This window comes from Cetorhinus maximus, chromosome 2 (genome assembly GCF_964194155.1).
Source record: "Cetorhinus maximus chromosome 2, sCetMax3.hap1.1, whole genome shotgun sequence".
In the NCBI taxonomy this organism is placed as follows: domain Eukaryota; kingdom Metazoa; phylum Chordata; class Chondrichthyes; order Lamniformes; family Cetorhinidae; genus Cetorhinus; species Cetorhinus maximus.
Genome location: NC_135880.1, coordinates 175,759,632 through 175,779,669, shown reverse-complemented (window position 1 = coordinate 175,779,669; position 20,038 = coordinate 175,759,632). Strand labels below are relative to the sequence as shown.

Sequence of the window (20,038 nt, the reverse complement as noted above, 5' to 3'; positions counted from 1 at the left end):
CAGGCGAAGAGAAAGTTGTTCAAATGCAAATAGTTTTAAAATGTTGACTTTTCTGATTAGGCTTCATACTGGCTGTTTTCTCTACAGTTGAGCTGTATTGTTATCAGTAAAACACCAGTAAGGCAGCACAAAGTGCATTGATATTTTACTCTGTGCCCAATACATTACTGTTCCAACGCCAAAAAGTCCAGGCCAAATGATGCAGAAGAATTAAAAGTAAATAAAGCTGACATGGTAATTAGTGCTTTTGTGAGCATTAAATACATTTGCCATAAGAAACATCTGCCTATACTGATCCATTACATTAAAGATATGACAGACATTTCAAAATCCATGTCAGTAGTCTAATTCAAGATCAAGTATCTCAGTCAAGAGGAGACACTATGAAGGATTTTCAAAGGATAGCAATATGATAGCCTCAGTCAGAGTGTCAAATGGGTTTTAACTGGACTGAAATTACAATATTTAAAATTACATCTTGCTGTCAGAACTCAAGGGTTACTTGCTTAGCAGGCATTTTCCTCAAAAATGGCTACCAAGTTGAAATCTCCCATATTCTAACATGATAAACGCCACGAGATAATTTAAACTTTACACCACAGGTGGGAAACTGCCCTTCCCCGCCAAAAAAAAAATTGGGGATTAAAATTGCTGTGTCACAGTCAGTGGTTGCCAAAAAAAGTACATTCTTTATTTTGCAGAGCTGAAATTCAAAGGTGGTGGTGGTGGGGAAATCAAAAATCTACACCACTGAAAGTAAAAAATCTGCTAACCCCAAAACAACTGAAAAATGCAGTTTGATTTTTTTTGAAAACTGCTTAAATATTAGTTTGGCAGCTCAATTGACAGATTAACTAATACATTTTCAAAGAAAATTTTTTTTACAAATGAATTTGGGACCTCAGTCTCTCAGAAGCTAAAAAACATAATCAACCTCCTCTCGCAACCCAAACAGGTAATGGAGGACCCCATCTTGTGATGTACTTAAGACTTCCACTAGACTTCTGACAAATTTTCCAAATAAAAGAATATAGCTTGAATTCAAAGCAGGGGAGATTCAGAGCACATTGAGGAATTGAAAAATTGGTTAACTGGTAGAACACAGGCGATATTTGTTGGGAGTTGGGAGTAGAGAATTTCAAAAAGGGGTCAGAAACTCAAATTGGTACATAACACCCAACTAAGAAAGGGAATGGAACTGGAAGTGGCAGCTTAGAAATTACAGATGAACTGCATAAAATATATGTGGACACAAAATGGCAAATGAAATTCAACAGTTAAGTGCAGCAATTCAGAAAGAAAATGGCACAAGTACCCCATGAATGATATATAAATGAACTTGGACAAAATCAAAATACAGAATTCTTATAAGACTGCGTGTTCAACATGTCCTAAAAATGCAAATAAGCATTCGCCATCATTTAAAAACATGTCAAGACTGTAAATATTCCAGAGGTCATGATCAAACTGTGCAGTGCTCTGGTTAGGGAACAATTTGAAAACTGTACCCAGTTCTGATTTCCAAGAATCAATGGAGGCATTAAGAGAGAGGGGTGTGGAAAAGAGTCACGAGGCTGATGCCTAGTATCAATGCCCTGAAATCTGGAGAAAACTCATGTCTTATGCAAGTAATCTTAAAAACATGTGACAGCGTTTCTTTAAATTAAATCAACACAATATTTCTTGTCGGTGCATGAAAAGCGACAATGATTCTGAATCTGCCAGTTTCATTATTATCTTCAGTTTTGAATTACAAACTCCATTCCCCAGCCACTAACTCCATTCCTCTCCCTCAACTGTTTGAGGCTGAATCAAGAGTGCAGTAAGAAGGGGCACCAGGGTCTGACAGCAAGTTTGTATTAGTACCCAGACTTACTGCTTCTCCATGTTCAAGTTTATATGAATGGCCCAGAAGTGTCTTTTTGAAAAAGGTAACCAGTGCTCATAATTTTAAAAATTGGGTAAAATATATAATCTAAGTTAGTGCTCAAAGATGCAAGATTGAACAAAATGAAGAGAAAGAAGTCCCAATATCCTGCATGCCCAATAAGAGCATACTGTATAGTTTAAGTCATAATTGGCCTCATCAAGTCCAATTTTAACTGCTTTAAAACAACATAATGAGGGACAATAATAAACCTATTGTGTACCCCAACAGACTGCTACACCACCATGATGCATGTCACTAATAACATGCTGTTCTGATTATTCCACACAATCCAACTCAACCAACATCAAAATCCAGAGGTAGGAAATATGTTGTCAGCTCACTCACATCCTGCACTGCTTTTTGAAAAAATTATGGAGATGCAGCAGAAAGAGAAAAGCAAATTCCTGTAGGAGGAGTTCCAGTTCCCATGTCATTACCTCTGGTATTCCTCCAAGAATCTATCCCTGACCCCCTATTTCTCAGCTGCTCCTCAGCGGTTTCAACCAAAAACATAGCAACATCTTCCAGATGTACACCAACGACATCCAGTTCTACACCGATACTACCTCCTTAAACCCTTCCACTGTCTCTAAATTGTCAGACTACTTGTCCAACATCCAGTACTGGATGAGCAGAAATCCCTGGTACAAACTCTGTTCTCTAACCACTGACTCCAGCCCTTTCTCTGAACTGTTTGAGACTGAACAAAGCCGTTCACAGCCTTGGGTCACATTTGACTCTGACACAAGCTTCTGACCACATATCTGTGCCATTACTAAGACCCTATTTCCATCTCTGTAACATTACCTGACTCCACTCCTGCCTCAGGTCATTTGCTACCGAAATCCTCATCCATGCCTTGGTTACCTTTGGGCTTGACTGTCCCAACGCACCTCTAGCTGGCATCCCACAAGCTACCCTCCCTAAACTTGAGATCATCCAAAAACTCTTTGTTGCCTGTGTCCTAACTTGCTTCATGTCTTGTTCGCTCCTCAACCCTGTGCTTGTTGACCTACATGAACTCCCAATGGCATCATCCCTCCCATCTCTGTAATCATTTTCACCTCCACAACCCTCCCAGATCCCTGCATTCTTCTAATTCAGGCCTCCAGAGCCCCAATTTTAATTGTACCAAAGCTCTGGAGCTCTTGCTGAAATTCTTCATCTCTCTACTTTCTTTTCCTTCATTAAGACGCTCCTTAAAACCTAAATGACCAAGCTTTAGGTCTTCTGTGGCTGTGTGAAATTTTGTGGCTCTGTGAAATTTTGCTTTACAGTGCTCCTGTGAAGCACTTTTGGATGCTCTATGACATTCAAGGCAGTAAGAGTGCCAATTATTGTGCGAGTGGCAATGTTGACGATAAGGCATCTATTTTCACTCGAAGGTCTGTGACAATCTCAACCCAGCCTTGTTGGTATCCACACACCCACTCTTCTCTGGCCCAGCCTTGCCAGTGCCCACACACCTGCTCTTATTTGGCCCATGCTTGCTCGTGGCCAACACACCACCTTTCTTGACTGTTATCATGTTTGTTGCCCTAAGAGTTTTTTGATTTTTAATTCTGATGTTCCATTTATAATGCCCAAAAGCAGGCAGGCTGCGGCATTCAGTGATACATCCCACTGACAGCAAACACTTATAAATGTAATTTACTTTATTATCTGATCCCAATGCACTTATTGTATACAGACACCTTCACAGTTCACGTCTTGAAAATGGCCTACATTATTTTTCCACTGCACAACAGAAAAACTTCAGCCATATGCCACCTCATTGAGTTCTTTAAATAAAAGGCAAATGAACATTTTTCTAAAGCATTTAATGCTTAAGCCTTCTGTACATTTAACCATTAATTAAAATCCACCAATCTTTATGAATAATGCCATCGGTTTTCCCATATTAGCCAGAAGAAATTTCTGCTCATACGGTCAGAGATGTCAGAAAAGCAGTCTGATAATTTAGAGACTGGCTACTGTCTGCCATGCATGCTGACAAAAACTGAACAGCCCTTATTAACTCTACTCGAAATTTACAGATACAAATGCAAGGGAGTGATTCCAAAATTGAAAAATCATTCAGGTTCAAATGTGTGCACTTTTTGGGTACTGCTGTCCTGTTTAAACAGTATCCATAAATGCCTTGTTAAAATGATCCCATCATTAGTGCCAAGTATCTGCATATCATTCTCCAGAGGCCATATTGCTGACAGCTTAACTACAACATTAGCATTTTTTTATTGAACCACCAATTTATGGGCATTTTTGTGGTGTCTGCTCAAGGCCAGTGGGAAACGTAATTTCAAACTAATTTCTTCTTCTCATCTCTGAAGGTAGGAAAAGGTGAAAAGGCAGGAAAGTGGAGTTGGATTTGAAGATTATCAGATTAGCCATGAGTGGCAGAGCAGATTTGATGGGCCGAATGGCCTGCTTCTGTTCCTACGTCTTATGGTGATTCATGCTGTAATACAGTCCCATAGGCACTAACAACCTTTCAGGGCTAATTCCAATTGAGCAGATATCATGTACTAACCTGTACTAAGGGTTAGTATTAGCTTACTCAACTCCATGGGGCATCAGAGCAAAATCCAATCCTGCTCTCACCCAACATCCATGTAGATGGGCTTTAAAACAGTAACTGAAAGTCAGAACAGTGACCATCAATCCTCTGTTCTGGCCCATGAGCTTTCAAGGTATGCAGATTCCATGAGGCTCTGAAGATATACCTTTTATAGCTGTAGACAGATTTCTGCTATACTCTCTAACACGAAATTATTTCTGTTGCAATCAAACACATTCACTGCAATTACAGAACTCTGTGGGTTGGGGGGGTGTCCCAGATTATCGTGAATGCTTCAGCCTTATCTTTTGCACTGATGTGCTGAGCTCCCCCCATCATTGAGGATAGGGATATTTGTGGAGGCTCCTCCTCCAGTTAGTAGTTTAATTATCCATCACCATTCACGACTGGATGTGGCAGGACTGCAGAGCTTACATCTGATCTGTTGGTTGTGAAATCACTTGCCTGTGTCTATCACTTTCAGCTTATGCTGTTTGGCATGCAAGCAGTCCTGTGTTCACCAGGTTGACATCTCATTTCTAGGTAGGCCTTGTGCTGCTCCTGACATACTCTCCTGCACTCTTCATTGAACAAGGGTTGATCGCCTGGCTTGGTGGTAATGGCAGAGCAAGGGGATATGCCAGGCCATGAAGTTACAGATTGTGGTTGAGTACAATTATGCTCCTGATGGCCCACAGCGCCTGATGGTTGCTGAATTTCGAGTTGCTGCATCTATTCAAAATCTATCCCATTTAGCACAGTGGTAGTGCCACACAACATGATGGAAGGCACCCTCAATGTGAAGGCAGGACTTTGCCTCCACAGGAACAGTGTGGTGGTCACTCCTACCGATACGGTCATGGACAGGTGCATCTGCAGCAGGCAGGTTGGTGAGGATGAGGTCAGGTATGTTTTTCCCTCTTGTTGGTTCCCTCACCACTTGCCGCAGACCCAGTCTGGCAGCTACATCCTTTAGGACTCAGCCAGCTCGGTCATTAGTGGCGTGACCAGGCCACTTCTGGTGATGGACATTGAAGTCCCCCATCAAGAGTACATTCTGTTGCAATTATTACGAGATCACGGGTCGCTGGTAGGTTTCTGGTAGAATTGGCTTCTTGAACCAGGTGGCACACTTATTCTAAAAGAGTGGGAGGGAGGGAGAGCAGCCTTTAGCTTGTTTCCTCTGCTAAAGGCTTTCTTAACAGTGCCTGTGTCACTTGCAATCTCTCTGTGCTGGGCAACCTTGTCCTGAAATACTTCAACCATTGTCTATTTTCAAGAGGTTTTGGGTGCATTTGTCTGTGGCAGCCATTGTTTCAATAGCCAGTATTTCACATTTTTAAATGTCTCTTCCTTAGATAGTTGAGTTTCAATGGGTGACTGGATTATAGGAAATGTCTAAAACAAACGTATGGATTAGGAACAGGAGTAGGCAACTCGGCCCCTTGATCCTGTTCTGCCTCTCAAGATTACGGCTGATCTGATTTTAACCCATATTCCTGCCTATCCCAGTAACCCATCAGTCCCTTGCTTATCATAAATCTATCTACCTCTGCCTTAAAAATATCAAAGACATTACTTCCACTGTCTTTCGAGGAAAAGGGTTCCATAGACTCACGACCCAGAGAAAAAATTTCTCATCTGTCTTAAATGGGCGCTACTTATTTTTGAACAGTGAACCCTAATTCTCTCTTAACACTCTCCACAAGGGTGTTTTGTTGGTTCCTCACCTTCACCTTAGAATGTGGCCTTGCATTTTTAAGCAGTTTGCTCTGTCCCAGTTCAAACTGCAAAATTTCCAGTCAGTTGGAAGTTGAAAACTCAGCTTTTCAAAAATAAAACAGCTTAGCCTCGTGATATTTCTCCATCACAAGAAGAAAAAAAAATAAGATTCACTCTCATTTCATTACAAGGTATAAACTCACAAAACAAAAAGAAAACACATTCACTTCCACTCACTCACTTAGCCTTGGTCTGGATTATCCCTTCAGTTTTAACTGGGTTTCTAAGTTCTGGACAGGGCATCTACAATCACATTTGATTTCCCTGCAAGGAGAGATTTTTAGGTGATATGGTTGGAGAAAAACTCCAATGGAATAACTTTGCATTCTGAGTTTTGAGTTTCCCCACAAAAGTCAAAATAAAAAAAATCGGCCAGTGACTAGTGGAGTTCCGCAGGGGTCAGTGTTGGGACCACAACTTATCACTTTATACATTAATGATCTAGATGAAGGAACTGAGGGCATTCTGACTAAGTTTGCAGATGATACAAAGATAGGTGGGGGGACGAGTAGTATTGAGGAGGCGGGGAGGCTGCAGAAGGGTTTAGACAGGTTAGGAGAATGGGCAGAGAAGTGGCAGATGGAATATAACGTGGGGAAGTGTGAGGTCATGCACTTTGAAGAATAGAGGCATAGACTATTTTCTAAATGGGGAGAGAATTCAGAAATCTGGAGTGCAAAGGGACTTGGGAGTCCTAGTCCAGGATTCTCTTAAGGTTAACTTGCAGGTTGAGTCAGTAGTTAGGAAGGCAAATGCAATGTTGGCATTTATTTCGAGAGGACTAGAATATAAAAGCAGGGATGTGCTGCTGAGGCTTTATAAGGCTCTGGTCAGACCACATTTAGAATATTGTGAGCAATTTTGTGCCCTGTATCTCAGGAAGGATGTGCTGGCCCTGGAGAGGGTCCAGAGGAGGTTCACGAGAATGATCCCAGGAATGAAAGGCTTAACATTTGAGGGACGTTTGAGGACTCTGAGTCTATACTCGAAGTTTAGAAGGATGAGTGGGGATCTGATTGAAACTTACAGAATACTGAAAGGCCTGGATAGAGTGGACATGGGGAAGATGTTTCCATTAGGAGAAACTAGGACCCGAGGGCACAGCCTCAGAGTAAAGGGAAGACCTTTTAGAACAGAGATGAGGAGAAACTTCTTTAGCCAGAGAGTGGTGAATCTATGGAATTCATTGCCACAGAAGGCTGTGGAGGCCAGGTCATTGAGTGTATTTAAGACCGAGATAGATAGGCTCTTGATTGGTAAGGGGATCAAAGGTTGCGGGGAGAAGGCGGGAGAACGGGGTTGAGAAACTTATCAGCCATGATGGAATGGCGGAGTGGACTCGATGGGCCGAATGGCCTAATTTCTGCTCCTATGTCTTATGGTCGTGGTCAGTATAGATTGTAGTCTTTCTGTATATACTTAAGACACATATCTGAGTGTTCAAGAGGCAGTAGTAAACCTTGGGTTTCTTTTTCTGTGGGATACAGTTTCTCATTTTGGAGGACCTGATTGATCTCCCTATTCCCGATTCATCCTTCTGGAAGACGATAGCCCCTACCCAGAGTCCACTAGCATCAATGACTAAGTGTTTGATTGAACTCTGGAACTGCTGGTACAGGTTCATTTATTAAAATGGCTTTCAGTTTTTTGAAAGCCGTGTGGCATTTCTCGGTCCACGCTAGTTTTGCTTTTTTCTGTGTTAGTTCTGTCAGGGGGGCAGCTACAGTGTTGAAGTTTGGGACGAACTTGTGGTAGGAAACCACACATTTCTAAGAATCTCATCTTTTCCCATTTTGTCCTGAAAATGGGAAGCTGTACCACTGCTTGTGATTTGGTGGCTCTAGGTGGTGCTTGCTTTTGATCCACCACATTTTCTAAGTAGGTCACCTGAGCCTTAACGAACTCACTCAGATTGACCATTAGATCAGCTGACTAATTTCTGGAAGAGGGCTTCCAGTTGCTCTAAGTGAATGAGTTTCCCAGGTGTCAATGTACAACTAGGAGGTCATCTATATGCGCTGCACATTTGGATAAGCCCAACACTACCTGGTTTATCAGCCTTTAAAAGGTAGCTGAGGCATTTCTGAGTACAACTGACATGACTCAATGTTATAACCCATTCGGAGCCACGAAGGCGGAGGTTTCCTTCACACAGGCAATCAAGGGAACCTGCCAGTATCCCTTGAGTAAATCTATTTTTGTGCTGTAGGCTGCATTAACTACCCTATTTATGCAGTCTTCCAGTCACATCATTAACCTTTCGATAGTCAATGTAGAGCCTTGTGGAGCTGTCTGGCTTGGGCACATGTACAGCCGGGGAGCTCCAGCTACTCTGCTGCTAACTCCATTAGTTGGCACTCCAGCATGTAGTTCATCTTCTCCTGAACATGGGCGAGTGTTTCTGGACCTAGACGGTAGGGATGTTGCCTTATGGGAGGGGCCTCTCCTGCATCCACATCATGTAGAGTTAAAGTGGTGCAGCCTGGCTGATCACCAGGTGTTTTTAAATGCCATGAACAGCCTTCATCAGGTCTCCTCGCTGTTCTGCATTTAGGTGGGTGAATATAGTGTCCAATTTCACAAAAATTTCTGTGTTTGCTCGCTGGGGAGTAGGGGGTTCAGTGTAGGCCTCACCCACATCTCCCTCCAATTCATCCTCACCCTATCTCTCATCCTCCAGGTCTGTTGTTGTTGGACAGACCGTTACTTGCTTGCCCCCTTCTCAACAATGATATTGTTTTATCATGTTGACATGACACAGCCTTTGACACTCTAAACCGTAGGAAGAATCAATTAGATAGTTTACCTCCCCAAATTTCTTTGCTACTCTGTATGGGCCACTGAAACAGGCTTTTAGGGGTTCACCCAGTGTTGGTAGGAGCACTAGCACTGGGTCTCCTGGCTGAAAGGTTTGGGCCCTGGCATGTTTGCCTGTCTGTTTTTTAAAAAAGCTGTTCGGGAGGTTTTTTTTAAGTGCTCTCGAGCCACATCACAGGCTCTCATCAGTTGCTCACAGAACAGTTACGTAGTCTAACATGGAAACTTCCACCTCCTGTTCTAAAATCCTCTTGTTGATTAGTTTCAGAGGGCCTCTCACTTGGTGAATGCAAGCCAATTCAAACGGAGTAAAGCTGGTGGACTCACTGGGTGAGTCTCTGGTGGCAAACAGAAGAAAACCTAGTCCCTCAACCCAGTCATGGGGGTTCTTGTGGCATTATGCCCTGATCATTGTTTTTATGGTCTAGTGGTACTGCTCTAGCACCCGTGGCTGTGGATGATAAGCAGAGGACTTGAACCGGGTCATGCCCAGGTGACCCATAGCTTCCTGGAATAATCAGGACATGAACTTTGAGCCCTGATCCAACTGGATCTCAGTGGGCAGTCCATTCCAGGTAAAGAATTGAGTTAATTCCCCCATCACCATTTTGGCAGATTTGGTTCTCATGAAAATGGTCTCTGGGAAGCAGGTAGCCACATAGGATATACTAGTGGCTCTCTTACGTTTTAGACAGGGGCCCCACACACTAGCACCTTGAATAGTTTCCCAAAAGCCAGCACAGGAAATATAGGTGCAGGTTTTATGCAGGCTGGGTTTTCCCCACAACCTAGCAGGTGTGGCAGGTTCTGCAAAACCATACTACATCCATGTGGCGGTGCGTCCAATGAAAATGCTGACTGGTGCAGGCTTAGGTTTCTCGCATACTAACATGCCCAGCCAGCGGGATTTTGTGTGCTAGCCTTAATATTTGCCCACAGCACCACTACTTGGTGGATCGCTGTCCACTCATCGCTTGCAGGTCTGTGAGGGGGGTCTCCAATTGCTCATCAGCACCTCATTTTTAATATAGTAGCATTCAGGGATTGCCTGACTCAGCTTCAGCTTGGGCAGCCTGAGCTAACTTTTTTAACAATGGGTCGGCTTGATGAGCAGCAACCATGGAAGTTCTACTTATTACCTCCTAAGGATCCTCTAAACCCCAGAAAAACTCAGATAACCAGATAGTAGGGTCTTCTGTCTGCAGGACCACTTCAGCTTCCTGAGTTTCTCTGGCCACAGACCAGGTCAGCACACAGTTAGGGAAAATGCCAGACACTTTTCTCTTGCAGCTGTTCTGTTTCCCTGACCTCAGTCGACTTCTCTGAGACCACTGGGGATGCTATCACTTTGATCCCACCAGGTTATTGCCAAGGTGGTCAACCCCATCCACAGGCAAACTGGGAACAACTCCCATGGTCACCAGTCTTGACATGAGGTTGCACTCCAGGCACACCCTGTAAGGGGATGGGCAAGCACCCTGGTGGAAAAGTCATGCCTTTTCCCAGGAGTCGAGTTTGGCTGGCCCTTGTATTCTTCAGTATTACTATAGGCTTGCTTACCTCGCACAGGGCAAATGTGGCCAATCTTCCTTCTGATTACCTTGTAACTCGGGGATTTTTCAAAACTCACCTTCACTTGAGTAGTGTGCCAACAGGGGTTTGCTGCCAGTCAGAGCCATGGTCTGCTATGCTCGCTGTCTGACTCTCATTTTCTGCATGAGGTTCGCATGCCCCAACAAATCACACAGGTTTTTCCCTAACCTCTAGCAATCAGCAGAGATGTCCTGTCTTGCGGCAGTTAAAACACACAGGTTTCTTGGCCTCACTCAGCTTCTCAGCACAATCCTTTCAGGCCTTGGTGGGGTGGGGGGGGCCTGTGTTTCCAGCTGTCCCATCTATCATGTGGGTGTTTAGTTTCCTGTAACTCACCCATCTTCTATCCTTTTCAGTTGTTTAGAGTGACTCAGGAAGAGTTTCCTTTGGGATGAGGATTTGTGGATAAGCTCAATCATCAGCTAGTTGCTACCCGAATGGCGAGTTACTCTCTGCCAGTTCTTAGCGGGAAGGGTAAAGAGATTTTGAAACGAGGGGGAAATTATTTCACAAAGGTTTGTGCAGGTGGCCTCAACTTAAAGCACCCGTACCACCAGTCAAAAGCGAGCTGCTGAAGCTATTCAAATTCCAGGTATGTCCAGTCAGGCCATTTCCTGTGGGTATGGAATTTCTAACAGTATGCCTCTGGCACCCACTGGTATGCATTTTTTTAAAAAAGCCCTCTTGCTGCCTCATAGCTGATCACACTTTCATCAGGAAAGAGGCGATAAATGTTGGGAACTTTTCCTTTCAGTTTACTCTGCAACCGCAGGGACCAGCTTTGGGTTGTGCTGACCATTCAAAATAGATAAAGCTCACCTATTCATCAAATTTGGGGATTAAATGGGCAAACTTGAATACCTCAGCCTTAAGTCAAAGCTGGGGGTGGTTCCCTCACAAGGAGTATCTTCAATGGGATCCTCCCTTCTCAGCTCAAGCTGCTTTAATTTACACTCCCTTTCCTCTTCTGCCCATCCCTGCCACATCCCTTTCTCTCTTTTTCCTGTTCCTGCCCCCCTCTCTCCTGTCCCTGCCTTTCTCAATCTTTTTTCTCCATCCCTGCCCCCTCTCTATTTAATCATGGGATGTAAGCCAGTATTTATCACTCATCCCTAACTGCCCTCGAGAAGGGGGTGGTGAGCTGCCTTCTTGAACCGCTGAGCGTATTCCATGTGGTCTAGATACACCCACAATACTGTTAAGGAGGGAGTTCCAGGATTTTGACCCAGCGACAGGTGGAGGAACAGCTATATATCTCCAAGTCATGATGGCGAGTGGCTTGGAGGGGGGCTTCCGGGCAGTGTTCCTATGCGTCTGCTACCCTTGTCCTTTCAGATGGTAGCAATCATGGGTTTGGAAGGTACTGTGTAAGGAGCTTTGGCAAATTCCTGCAGTGCATTTTGTAGATGGTACACACTGCTGCCATTGTGTCGGTGGTGGAGGGAGTGAATGTTTGGGGATGTGGATGTCAATCAAGCTGGCTGCTTTGTCCTGGATGGTGTCAAGTTTCACTAATCCAGCAAGTGGACAGCATTCTATCACTCCTGACCTGTGCCTTGTAGATGGTGGACAGGCTTTGGGGAGTCAGGGAATGAGTTATGCACCTCAGGATTCCAAGCCTCTGGCCTACTCTTGTAGTCAGTATTAATATGGCTAGTCCAGTTCAGTTTCTGATCAATGGTAACCCCCAGGATGTTGACAGTGGGGAATTTAGCAATGGTAATACCATTGAAAGTCAAAATTAGTGATGGTTGGGTTCTCTTGTTGGAAATGGTCACTGCCTGGCATTTGTGGGGTGCAAATGTTACTTGCCATTTGTCAGCCCAAGCCTGGATACTGTCCAGGTCTTGCTGCATTTGGACATGGACTGCTTCAGAATCTGAGTCGCAAATGGTGAACAAAATCAGCAGCAAACATGCTCACTTCTAACCTAATGATGGAAGGAAGGTCATTGATGAAGCAGCTAAAGATGGTTGGGTCTGGGACACTACCCTGAGGAACTCGTGCAATGATGTCCTGGAACTGAGATGATTGACCTCCAACAACCACAACCATCTTCCTTTGTGCTAGTTATGACTCCAATCAGCAGAGAGCTTTCCTCCCAAAATTCTCATCGATTTCAGTTATGCCTTGAGGCTCCTTGATGCCATACTTGGTCAAATGCTGACTTGATGTCAAGGGCAGTCACTCTCACCTCGGAATTTCAACTCTTTTGTTCATGATTGAACCAAGGCTGTAATGGAGGTCAGAAGCTGAGTGGCCCTGGCTGAAACAAACTGAGCGTCAGTGAGCAGGTTGATAGCATTGTTGATGACCCCTTCCATCATTTTACTGATGGAGGGGAGACTGATGGGGCGGTAATTGCCCGGCGTAGACTTGCCCGGCTGTGTGTATACAGGACATAACTGGGCAATTTTCCACATTGCTGGGTAAATACCAATGTTGTAGCTGTTCTGGAACAGCTTGGCTAGGGTTGCAGCAAATTCTGGAGCACAAGTCTTCAGCACTACTGCTGAAATATGTCAGGGCCCATCGTCTTTGCAGTATCTAGTGCCTTCAGCCATTTTTTGTTATCACATGGAGTGAATCAAATTGGCTGACGACTGGCATCTGTGATGTCGGGGCTCTCCAAAGGAGGAGGAAGCCGAGATGGATAATCCACTCGGCACTTCACAGAATTACAGAGTGCAGAAGAGGCCCTTCGGCCCATCGAGTCTGCACCGACACGTGAGAAACACCTGACCTACCTACCTAATCCCATTTACCATAGCCTTGAATGTTATGGCATGCTAAGTGCTCATTCAGGTGCTTTTTAAAGGATGTGAGGCAACCCACCTCCACCACGCTCCCAGGCAGTGCATTCCAGGCTGTCACCACCCTCTGGGTAAAAAGGTTTATCCCTCACATCCCCCCTAAACCTCCTGCCCCTCATTTTGAACTTATGCCCCCTTGTGACTGACCCTTCAACCAAGGGGAACAGCTGCTCCCTATTCAACCTGTCCATGCCTCTCAATCTTGTACACCTCGATCAGGTCACCCCTTTGTCTTCTCTGCTCCAACGAAAACAACTCAAGTCTATCCAACCTCTCTTCATAACTTGAATGTTTCATCCCAGGCAACATCCTGGTGAATCTCCTCTGAACCCCCTCCAGTGCAATCACATCCTTCCTATAATGTGGCGACCAGAACTGCACACAGTACTCCAGCTGCGGCCTCACCAAGGTTCTATACAACTCCAACATGACCTCCCTACTTTCGTAATCTATGCCTCGATTGATAAAGGCAAGTGTCCCATATGCCTTTTTCACCACCCCACTAACATGCCCCTCCGCCTTCAGAGATCTATGGACACACATGCCAAGGTCCCTTTGTTCCTCAGAACTTCCTAGTGTCATGCCGTTCATTGAATAGTTCATTGTCAAATTACTCCTTCCAAAGTGTATCACCTCACACTTTCCAGGGTTAAATTCCATCTGCTACTTATCTGCCCATTTGACCATCCCGTCTATATCTTCCTGTAGCCCAAGACACTCAACTTCACTATTAACCTCCTGGCCAATCTTTGTGTCATCCGCAAACTCACTAATGCTACCCCCCACATAGTCATCTATGTCGTTTATATAAATGACGAATAATAGGGGGCCGAGCACAGATCCCTGTGGTACGCCACTGGACACTGGCTTCCAGTCAGTAAAGCATCCTTCTGTCATCACCCTGTCTCCTACAACTAAGCCAATTTTGAATCCACCTTATCAAATTACCCTGTATCCTATGTGCATTTGCCTTCTTTAGAAGTCTCCCATGTGGGACCTTGTCAAAGGCTTTGCTGAAATCCATATAAACTACATCAATTGCACTACCTTCATCTAGACACCTGGTCGCCTCAAAAAATTCAATCAAATTTGTTAGGCATGACCTCCCTCTGTCAAAGCCCTGCTGACTATCCCTGATCAAACCTTACCTCTCCAAGTGGAGATAATTCTGAAGGAGAGAATCTTTCTCCAATAATTTCCCTATCACTGACATGAGACTCACTGGCCTGTAGTTCCCTGGCTTATCTCTACAACCCTTCTTAAATAGCAGAACCACATTAGCTGTTCTCCAGTCCTCTGGCACCTCCCCCGTGGCCAGAGAGGCATTAAAAATTTGGGTCAGAGCCCCTGCGATCTCCTCCCTTGCCTCCCTCAGCAGTCTGGGACACAAATCATCCAGACCTGGAGATTTGTCCACTTTTAAGCCTGCCAACACCTCCAATACCTTGTCACTCCCTATATCAAGTTGCTTAAGAACTTTGCAGTCTCTCTCCCAGAGTTCGATACCTTCATCCTCATTCTCTTGGGTGAAGATTGTTGTAAATGCTTCAGCCTTATCTTTTGCACTGATGTGTTGGGCTCCCCCATCATGGAGGTTGGGGATATTTGTCAAGACTCCTCCTCCAGTGGTTTGTTTAATTGTCCACCACCATTCATGACTGGATGTGGCACAACTGCAGAGCTTAGGTCTGATCCACTGGTTGTAGGGTTGATTAGCTCCGTCTATTGCTTGTTGCTTATGCTGTTTGGCATGCAAGTAGTCCTGCTCTTGGCATGCCCTCCTGCAGTCTTCACTGTGCCAGGGTTCATCCCCAGGCTTGATGGTAATGGTAGAGTGGGGGATATGCCAAGCCATAACGTTACAGATTGTGGTCGAGTACAATTTTGCTGCTGCTAATGGCCCACAGCACCTCATGGTCGCCCAGTTTTCAGTTGCTCGATCTGTTTGAAATCTATCCCATTCAGCACGGTGGTAGTGCCACACAACATGATGGAGGATATCCTCAATGTGAAGACAGGACTTCACCTCCACAAGGACTATATGGTGGTCACTCCTACCAATATTATCATAGACAGATGCATCTATAGCAGGCAGGTTGTGAGGATGAGGTCAAGTAGGTTTTAACCTCATTGGTTCCCTCGCCACCTGCTGCAGACCCAGTCTAGCAGCCATGTCCTTCAGGACACGGCCAGCTTGGTCTGTAGTTGTGCTACCAAACCACTCTTGGTGATAGACATTGAGGTCTCCCAGCCAGAGTACATTTTTCACCTTTGCCCCCGCCTCAGTGCTTCCTCCAAGTGGTTTTCAACATAGAGGAGTACTGATTCATCAGCTGGTGGGATGGGTCCATGATACATGACCCACTCTTTTTCCCATCCCCAACTCTCTCTCACTTGAATCCAGTTCCTGCCCCCCTCGCTTTTTCCTGTCCCTGCCCCGCTTTCATTTTCTCCCCTTTCGAACTTCCGCTGCTCAAATCTTAATTTCTCTGCTGCTAATTTGTCCGTTTGTGTCCTCAAATTTCCACCTCTAGACCGTTCGCCAACAGCTTTAAAATTCTGTTTTTCTGGTTTTAGGCAAGAACTCCATCTCTAAGTGCCTAATTTTTCCAAGGACCGCGCCCTTAACACGCCAGTATAGAGAGTATTGACATAAAACGTGGACATTTTAGTGCTCGAGTACGACAGACCCAAGAAAACCTTCTGCAGTATTTACATTGCTTTTTAAGGAAATATTTTATGTTCCCCACCCCAATTGTTTTTTCCGTTTGTGGAAGCAATCCCATATGAGCCCCCCCAATGTTGTTACGGCCAGGTGAGGAGGAGTGAACTGACTCCCCCTCTATTCAATGTCCTCAGTTGGTCGTAAGTTTCAGTTTCTTTCTCAGGAGGATTTGCCTTTTGCAAATCAGAATGCATTTAACTATTTAAGCGGTGATCAGTAAGGAGCCAAACAAGGTTTTGAGTCAAAGAACAAATTTAATCAATAAACCACACACACGTATCAGAAATAAGGGGAGTTAAGAGTCCAATAAAAAAACGTAAAGGAATATACAGTTAAGTGTCCTTTGATTATCCTCGAGGCATAGAATTTAAACGCTGCGGCCATTTGGGTTAGCTGGTGACTTGGATGCAGTCAGGTATAGAAGATGTTGCAATTAGTAAGTTTCTGGTAGAGTTGGCTTCTCAAACCAGGCAACAAATTTAGCCCAAAGAGAGAGGGGGAGAGGGAGCAGCCTTCAGCTTGTTTTCTCTGCTGAAAACTTTCTTGACACTGCCTGTTGTACTTGCAATCTCTCTCAAGTAGCTGGGCAGCCTTGCTTCAAAATACTTCATGCATTGAGTATTTCCAAGATGTTTTGGGTGAGTCTGTGGCAGCCATTGTTTCAATGTCCAGTATTTTGCACTGTTAATGTCTCTTCCTTAGATGGTTACGACTTCTGATGAGTGTCTTAAATATCAGAAAGGTCTTTCTCCTTTCCTTCCGCGCCATCCACCACCACCAACACCCCGCCCCCCACCCCCAAACCAGGGTGATTTGTTTGCGTTTCTCACCTTCACCTAGGAACGCGGCCTTGCATTTTAAAGCAATTTGCAAAATTTCCAGTCAGCTGAAAGTTGAAAAAAATCATGTTTTCAAAAATAAAAAGGAGCGTAACCTCGTGACATGCCCAATACATAAGTTTCAGAGGGTGCAAAAGCATCCCAGAGCAGATTAGGGGTGAATCACAAGCCCTTGCAAGCTACTTGTCACTGGGGTGTTCCATTACTGAGAGCTAGCATGCAAGGCGTTTACAGAGAAGCTAAACTTGAGGCCAACTTCAAGTCCTAAAGATGAAGGACCAGCATTCACCTCGTTGCAACTTCCAATGCATATTCCTTATTCATGAAGCTAGCACCAGTTTATCTATATTTCCCAAGGTTATAAAGATTGAAATATAAGGGTAGATATGGAGAACATGCTCAATATGGTTTATCAAAGAAAGGAAGCTTCAATGTTAAGAAATCATGGCCCAATCAGGCCATGATGGATAAAAACCATAATGAATTACAGCGTACTTACAAAACAGTGCAACCATTGTGAAAATAATTTCCACAACTGCACAGTATATCTACTGTGCCACCATGAGTCAGGACTTTGTATCTTTTCATACAAACAGGATAATTTTTATGTACCCACAGTGAAAAGACATGTGTTTCAAAGCACAGTGTGTTCATTTACTATACTTATTCAGAATGTGCTGTACTAAGATTTATAATACGAAATGTTATTGAACATGTTTCATTAAACAGTCAAACATTAGCTAATAAGGGCATTGAAAAATTGTCAGTAAGCCATGAACCAAGTTGCAGTTAGCTTCAGGTATTCAAAGTGCTATTACTATCAGATTTGATAGAGATAATAAATACCTGTAGCTGGAGTAGAATTGCTCATGGTAGATGGGCCGTTAACAATACCAGCAGAAAGAAGCTCGTCAGATCCCCGCTGAAAAAAAAAATCAAATACTTAAGTAATTTCCAACATGTAACAGTGTAATAATCATTGCTATGCTAAATAACATACAATATGGGTACAAGGCTTGTTAGCAATCAAGGTATTGGGGTATTTATTCATTCACAATGTTTGGAATAAAATAAATTTGACAAAAATCAATACAAGTTATCAACATATTGCTCAAAATATGTACTTGACTGTACAGGATACAAATAACATCCCAGGAATAATTATGAATCAGGAGGTGAAAGGGAGGGAGGAAGGAACTTAAAACAACTACAATAAAGAAAATTATTGGAACTAAAAGCTGATGAGTTCCCAGGTCCTGATGGACTCCATTCTAGAGTCTTAAAAGAAGTGGCTGCTGACATAGTAGATGCATTGGTTTTAATTTTCCAAAATTCACTAGATACTGGAAAGGTCCCATCAGACTGGAAAATAGCAAATGTGACTTCTTTATTCAAAAGGGAGGGAGACAGAAAGGGAATTCCATGACAGTTAGCCTAACATCTGTCACTGGGAAATTGTTAGAAATCAGTTATTAAGGAGGTTATGGTGAGGCTTAGCAAATCTCAAAGCAATCAGGCAGAGTCAACATGGTTTTGTAACGGGAAATCATGGTTAACTTAATTTATTGGAGTTCTTTGAGGAAGTAACAAGCAACATTGATAAAGGGGAACTTGTGGATATGCTGTCATTAGGTTTCCAGAAGGCATTTGACACGGTGCCACGTCAAAGGTTACAATGCAATTAAGAGCTCATGGTGTGGGGGTGACAAATTAGCATAGATAGACGATTGGTCAGCTAACAGAAAAGAGTAGAGTAGACATAAATAGGTTATTTTCAGGTTGGCAAGATGTGACAAGTGGAGTGCCACAGGGATCAGTGCTAGGGGGCTCAACTATTTACAATTTATACCAATGACTTAGATGAAAGGATCAAATGTATGGTTTCCAAATTTTACTGATGACACTCAGATACGTAGGAAAGTAAGTTGTAAAGAGGGCATAACCTATGTCCCTTTGCAGATTCCTTGAATGAATAGACAAAAATTTGTCAGATGGAATGTAATGTGGGAGAACTTGAACTTGTCCACTCTGGCAAGAATAAAAAAGCAGCATATTATTTAAGTGGAGAGAGATTGTAGAACTCTGTGGTAATAAAGGATCTGGCGTCCTGGTCCATGCATCACAGAAAGTCAGTATGCGGTTTCAGCAATTGATTAGGAAGGCAAATGCAATGTTCTTGCTTATTGCAAGGGGAATGAAATAAAGAAGTAGGGAAGACTTAATGCAGTTGTACAGGGTGATGGCGGGAACACATCGAGAGTACTGTGCATAGTTTGGTCTCCTTATTTAAAAGCGGACATAATTGCATTATAAGCAGTTCAGAGAAGGAAGGTTCACTTGACTGATACTTGGGACGAAGGGGCTATCTTACGTGGAAAGGTTGGACAGGCTGGGCCTCTATCCACTGGAACTTAGAAGAATGAGATGCCGTGATCTTACTGAAACATAAGATCCCAAAAGGGGTTGATAGGGTAGATGCTGAAAAGATGTTTCCCCTTTTGGAAGAGAGTAGAATTAGGGGACAGTTTAAAAATAAGGGGTCTCCCATTTACGATAGAGATGAGAAGAATTTTTTTTTCCTCTCAGGGGGTTGCGAATCCTTGGAACTCTCTTCACTGGAGTGGTGGAGGCTGAGTCCATGAATATTTTTAAGGGAGGGGTAGATGGATTCCTGACTAACAAGGGGGTGAAAGGTAATCAGCGGTGGGCAGAATGTGGAGTTGAGGCCACAATCAGATCAGCCATGATCTTATTTAATGGACAAGCAGGCTTGAGGGGCATAACGGCCTACTCCTGCTCCTAATTCATATATTCATAAATACGGAGAGCACCTCTGAAATCTTAGGGTCAAACATTCAGGTCATCAACATCATTCTTAGGAAAACTTCATCCCAAAACACATTTCTTATAATGCAATACTGCCTTCCAACATACATCTCAACTGTCCAAATTCAACAAGTTTCCATCATGAGTACTCTGAAA

The 20,038-nt window shown here is 43.7% G+C and overlaps 1 protein-coding gene across 5 annotated transcripts in view; it reads right to left on the bottom strand.

Moving 5' to 3' along the window:
* ptbp3 (polypyrimidine tract binding protein 3) overlaps positions 1-20,038 on the bottom strand; it is a 121,699-nt gene that overhangs the window by 59,023 nt on the left and 42,638 nt on the right. For all 5 annotated transcript variants that reach the window (XM_078529099.1, XM_078529106.1, XM_078529123.1 and 2 more), the window contains one exon: positions 17,903-17,978. In XM_078529099.1, the coding sequence (XP_078385225.1) occupies positions 17,903-17,978 (76 nt within the window). The remainder of the gene's footprint in view (positions 1-17,902; positions 17,979-20,038) is intronic.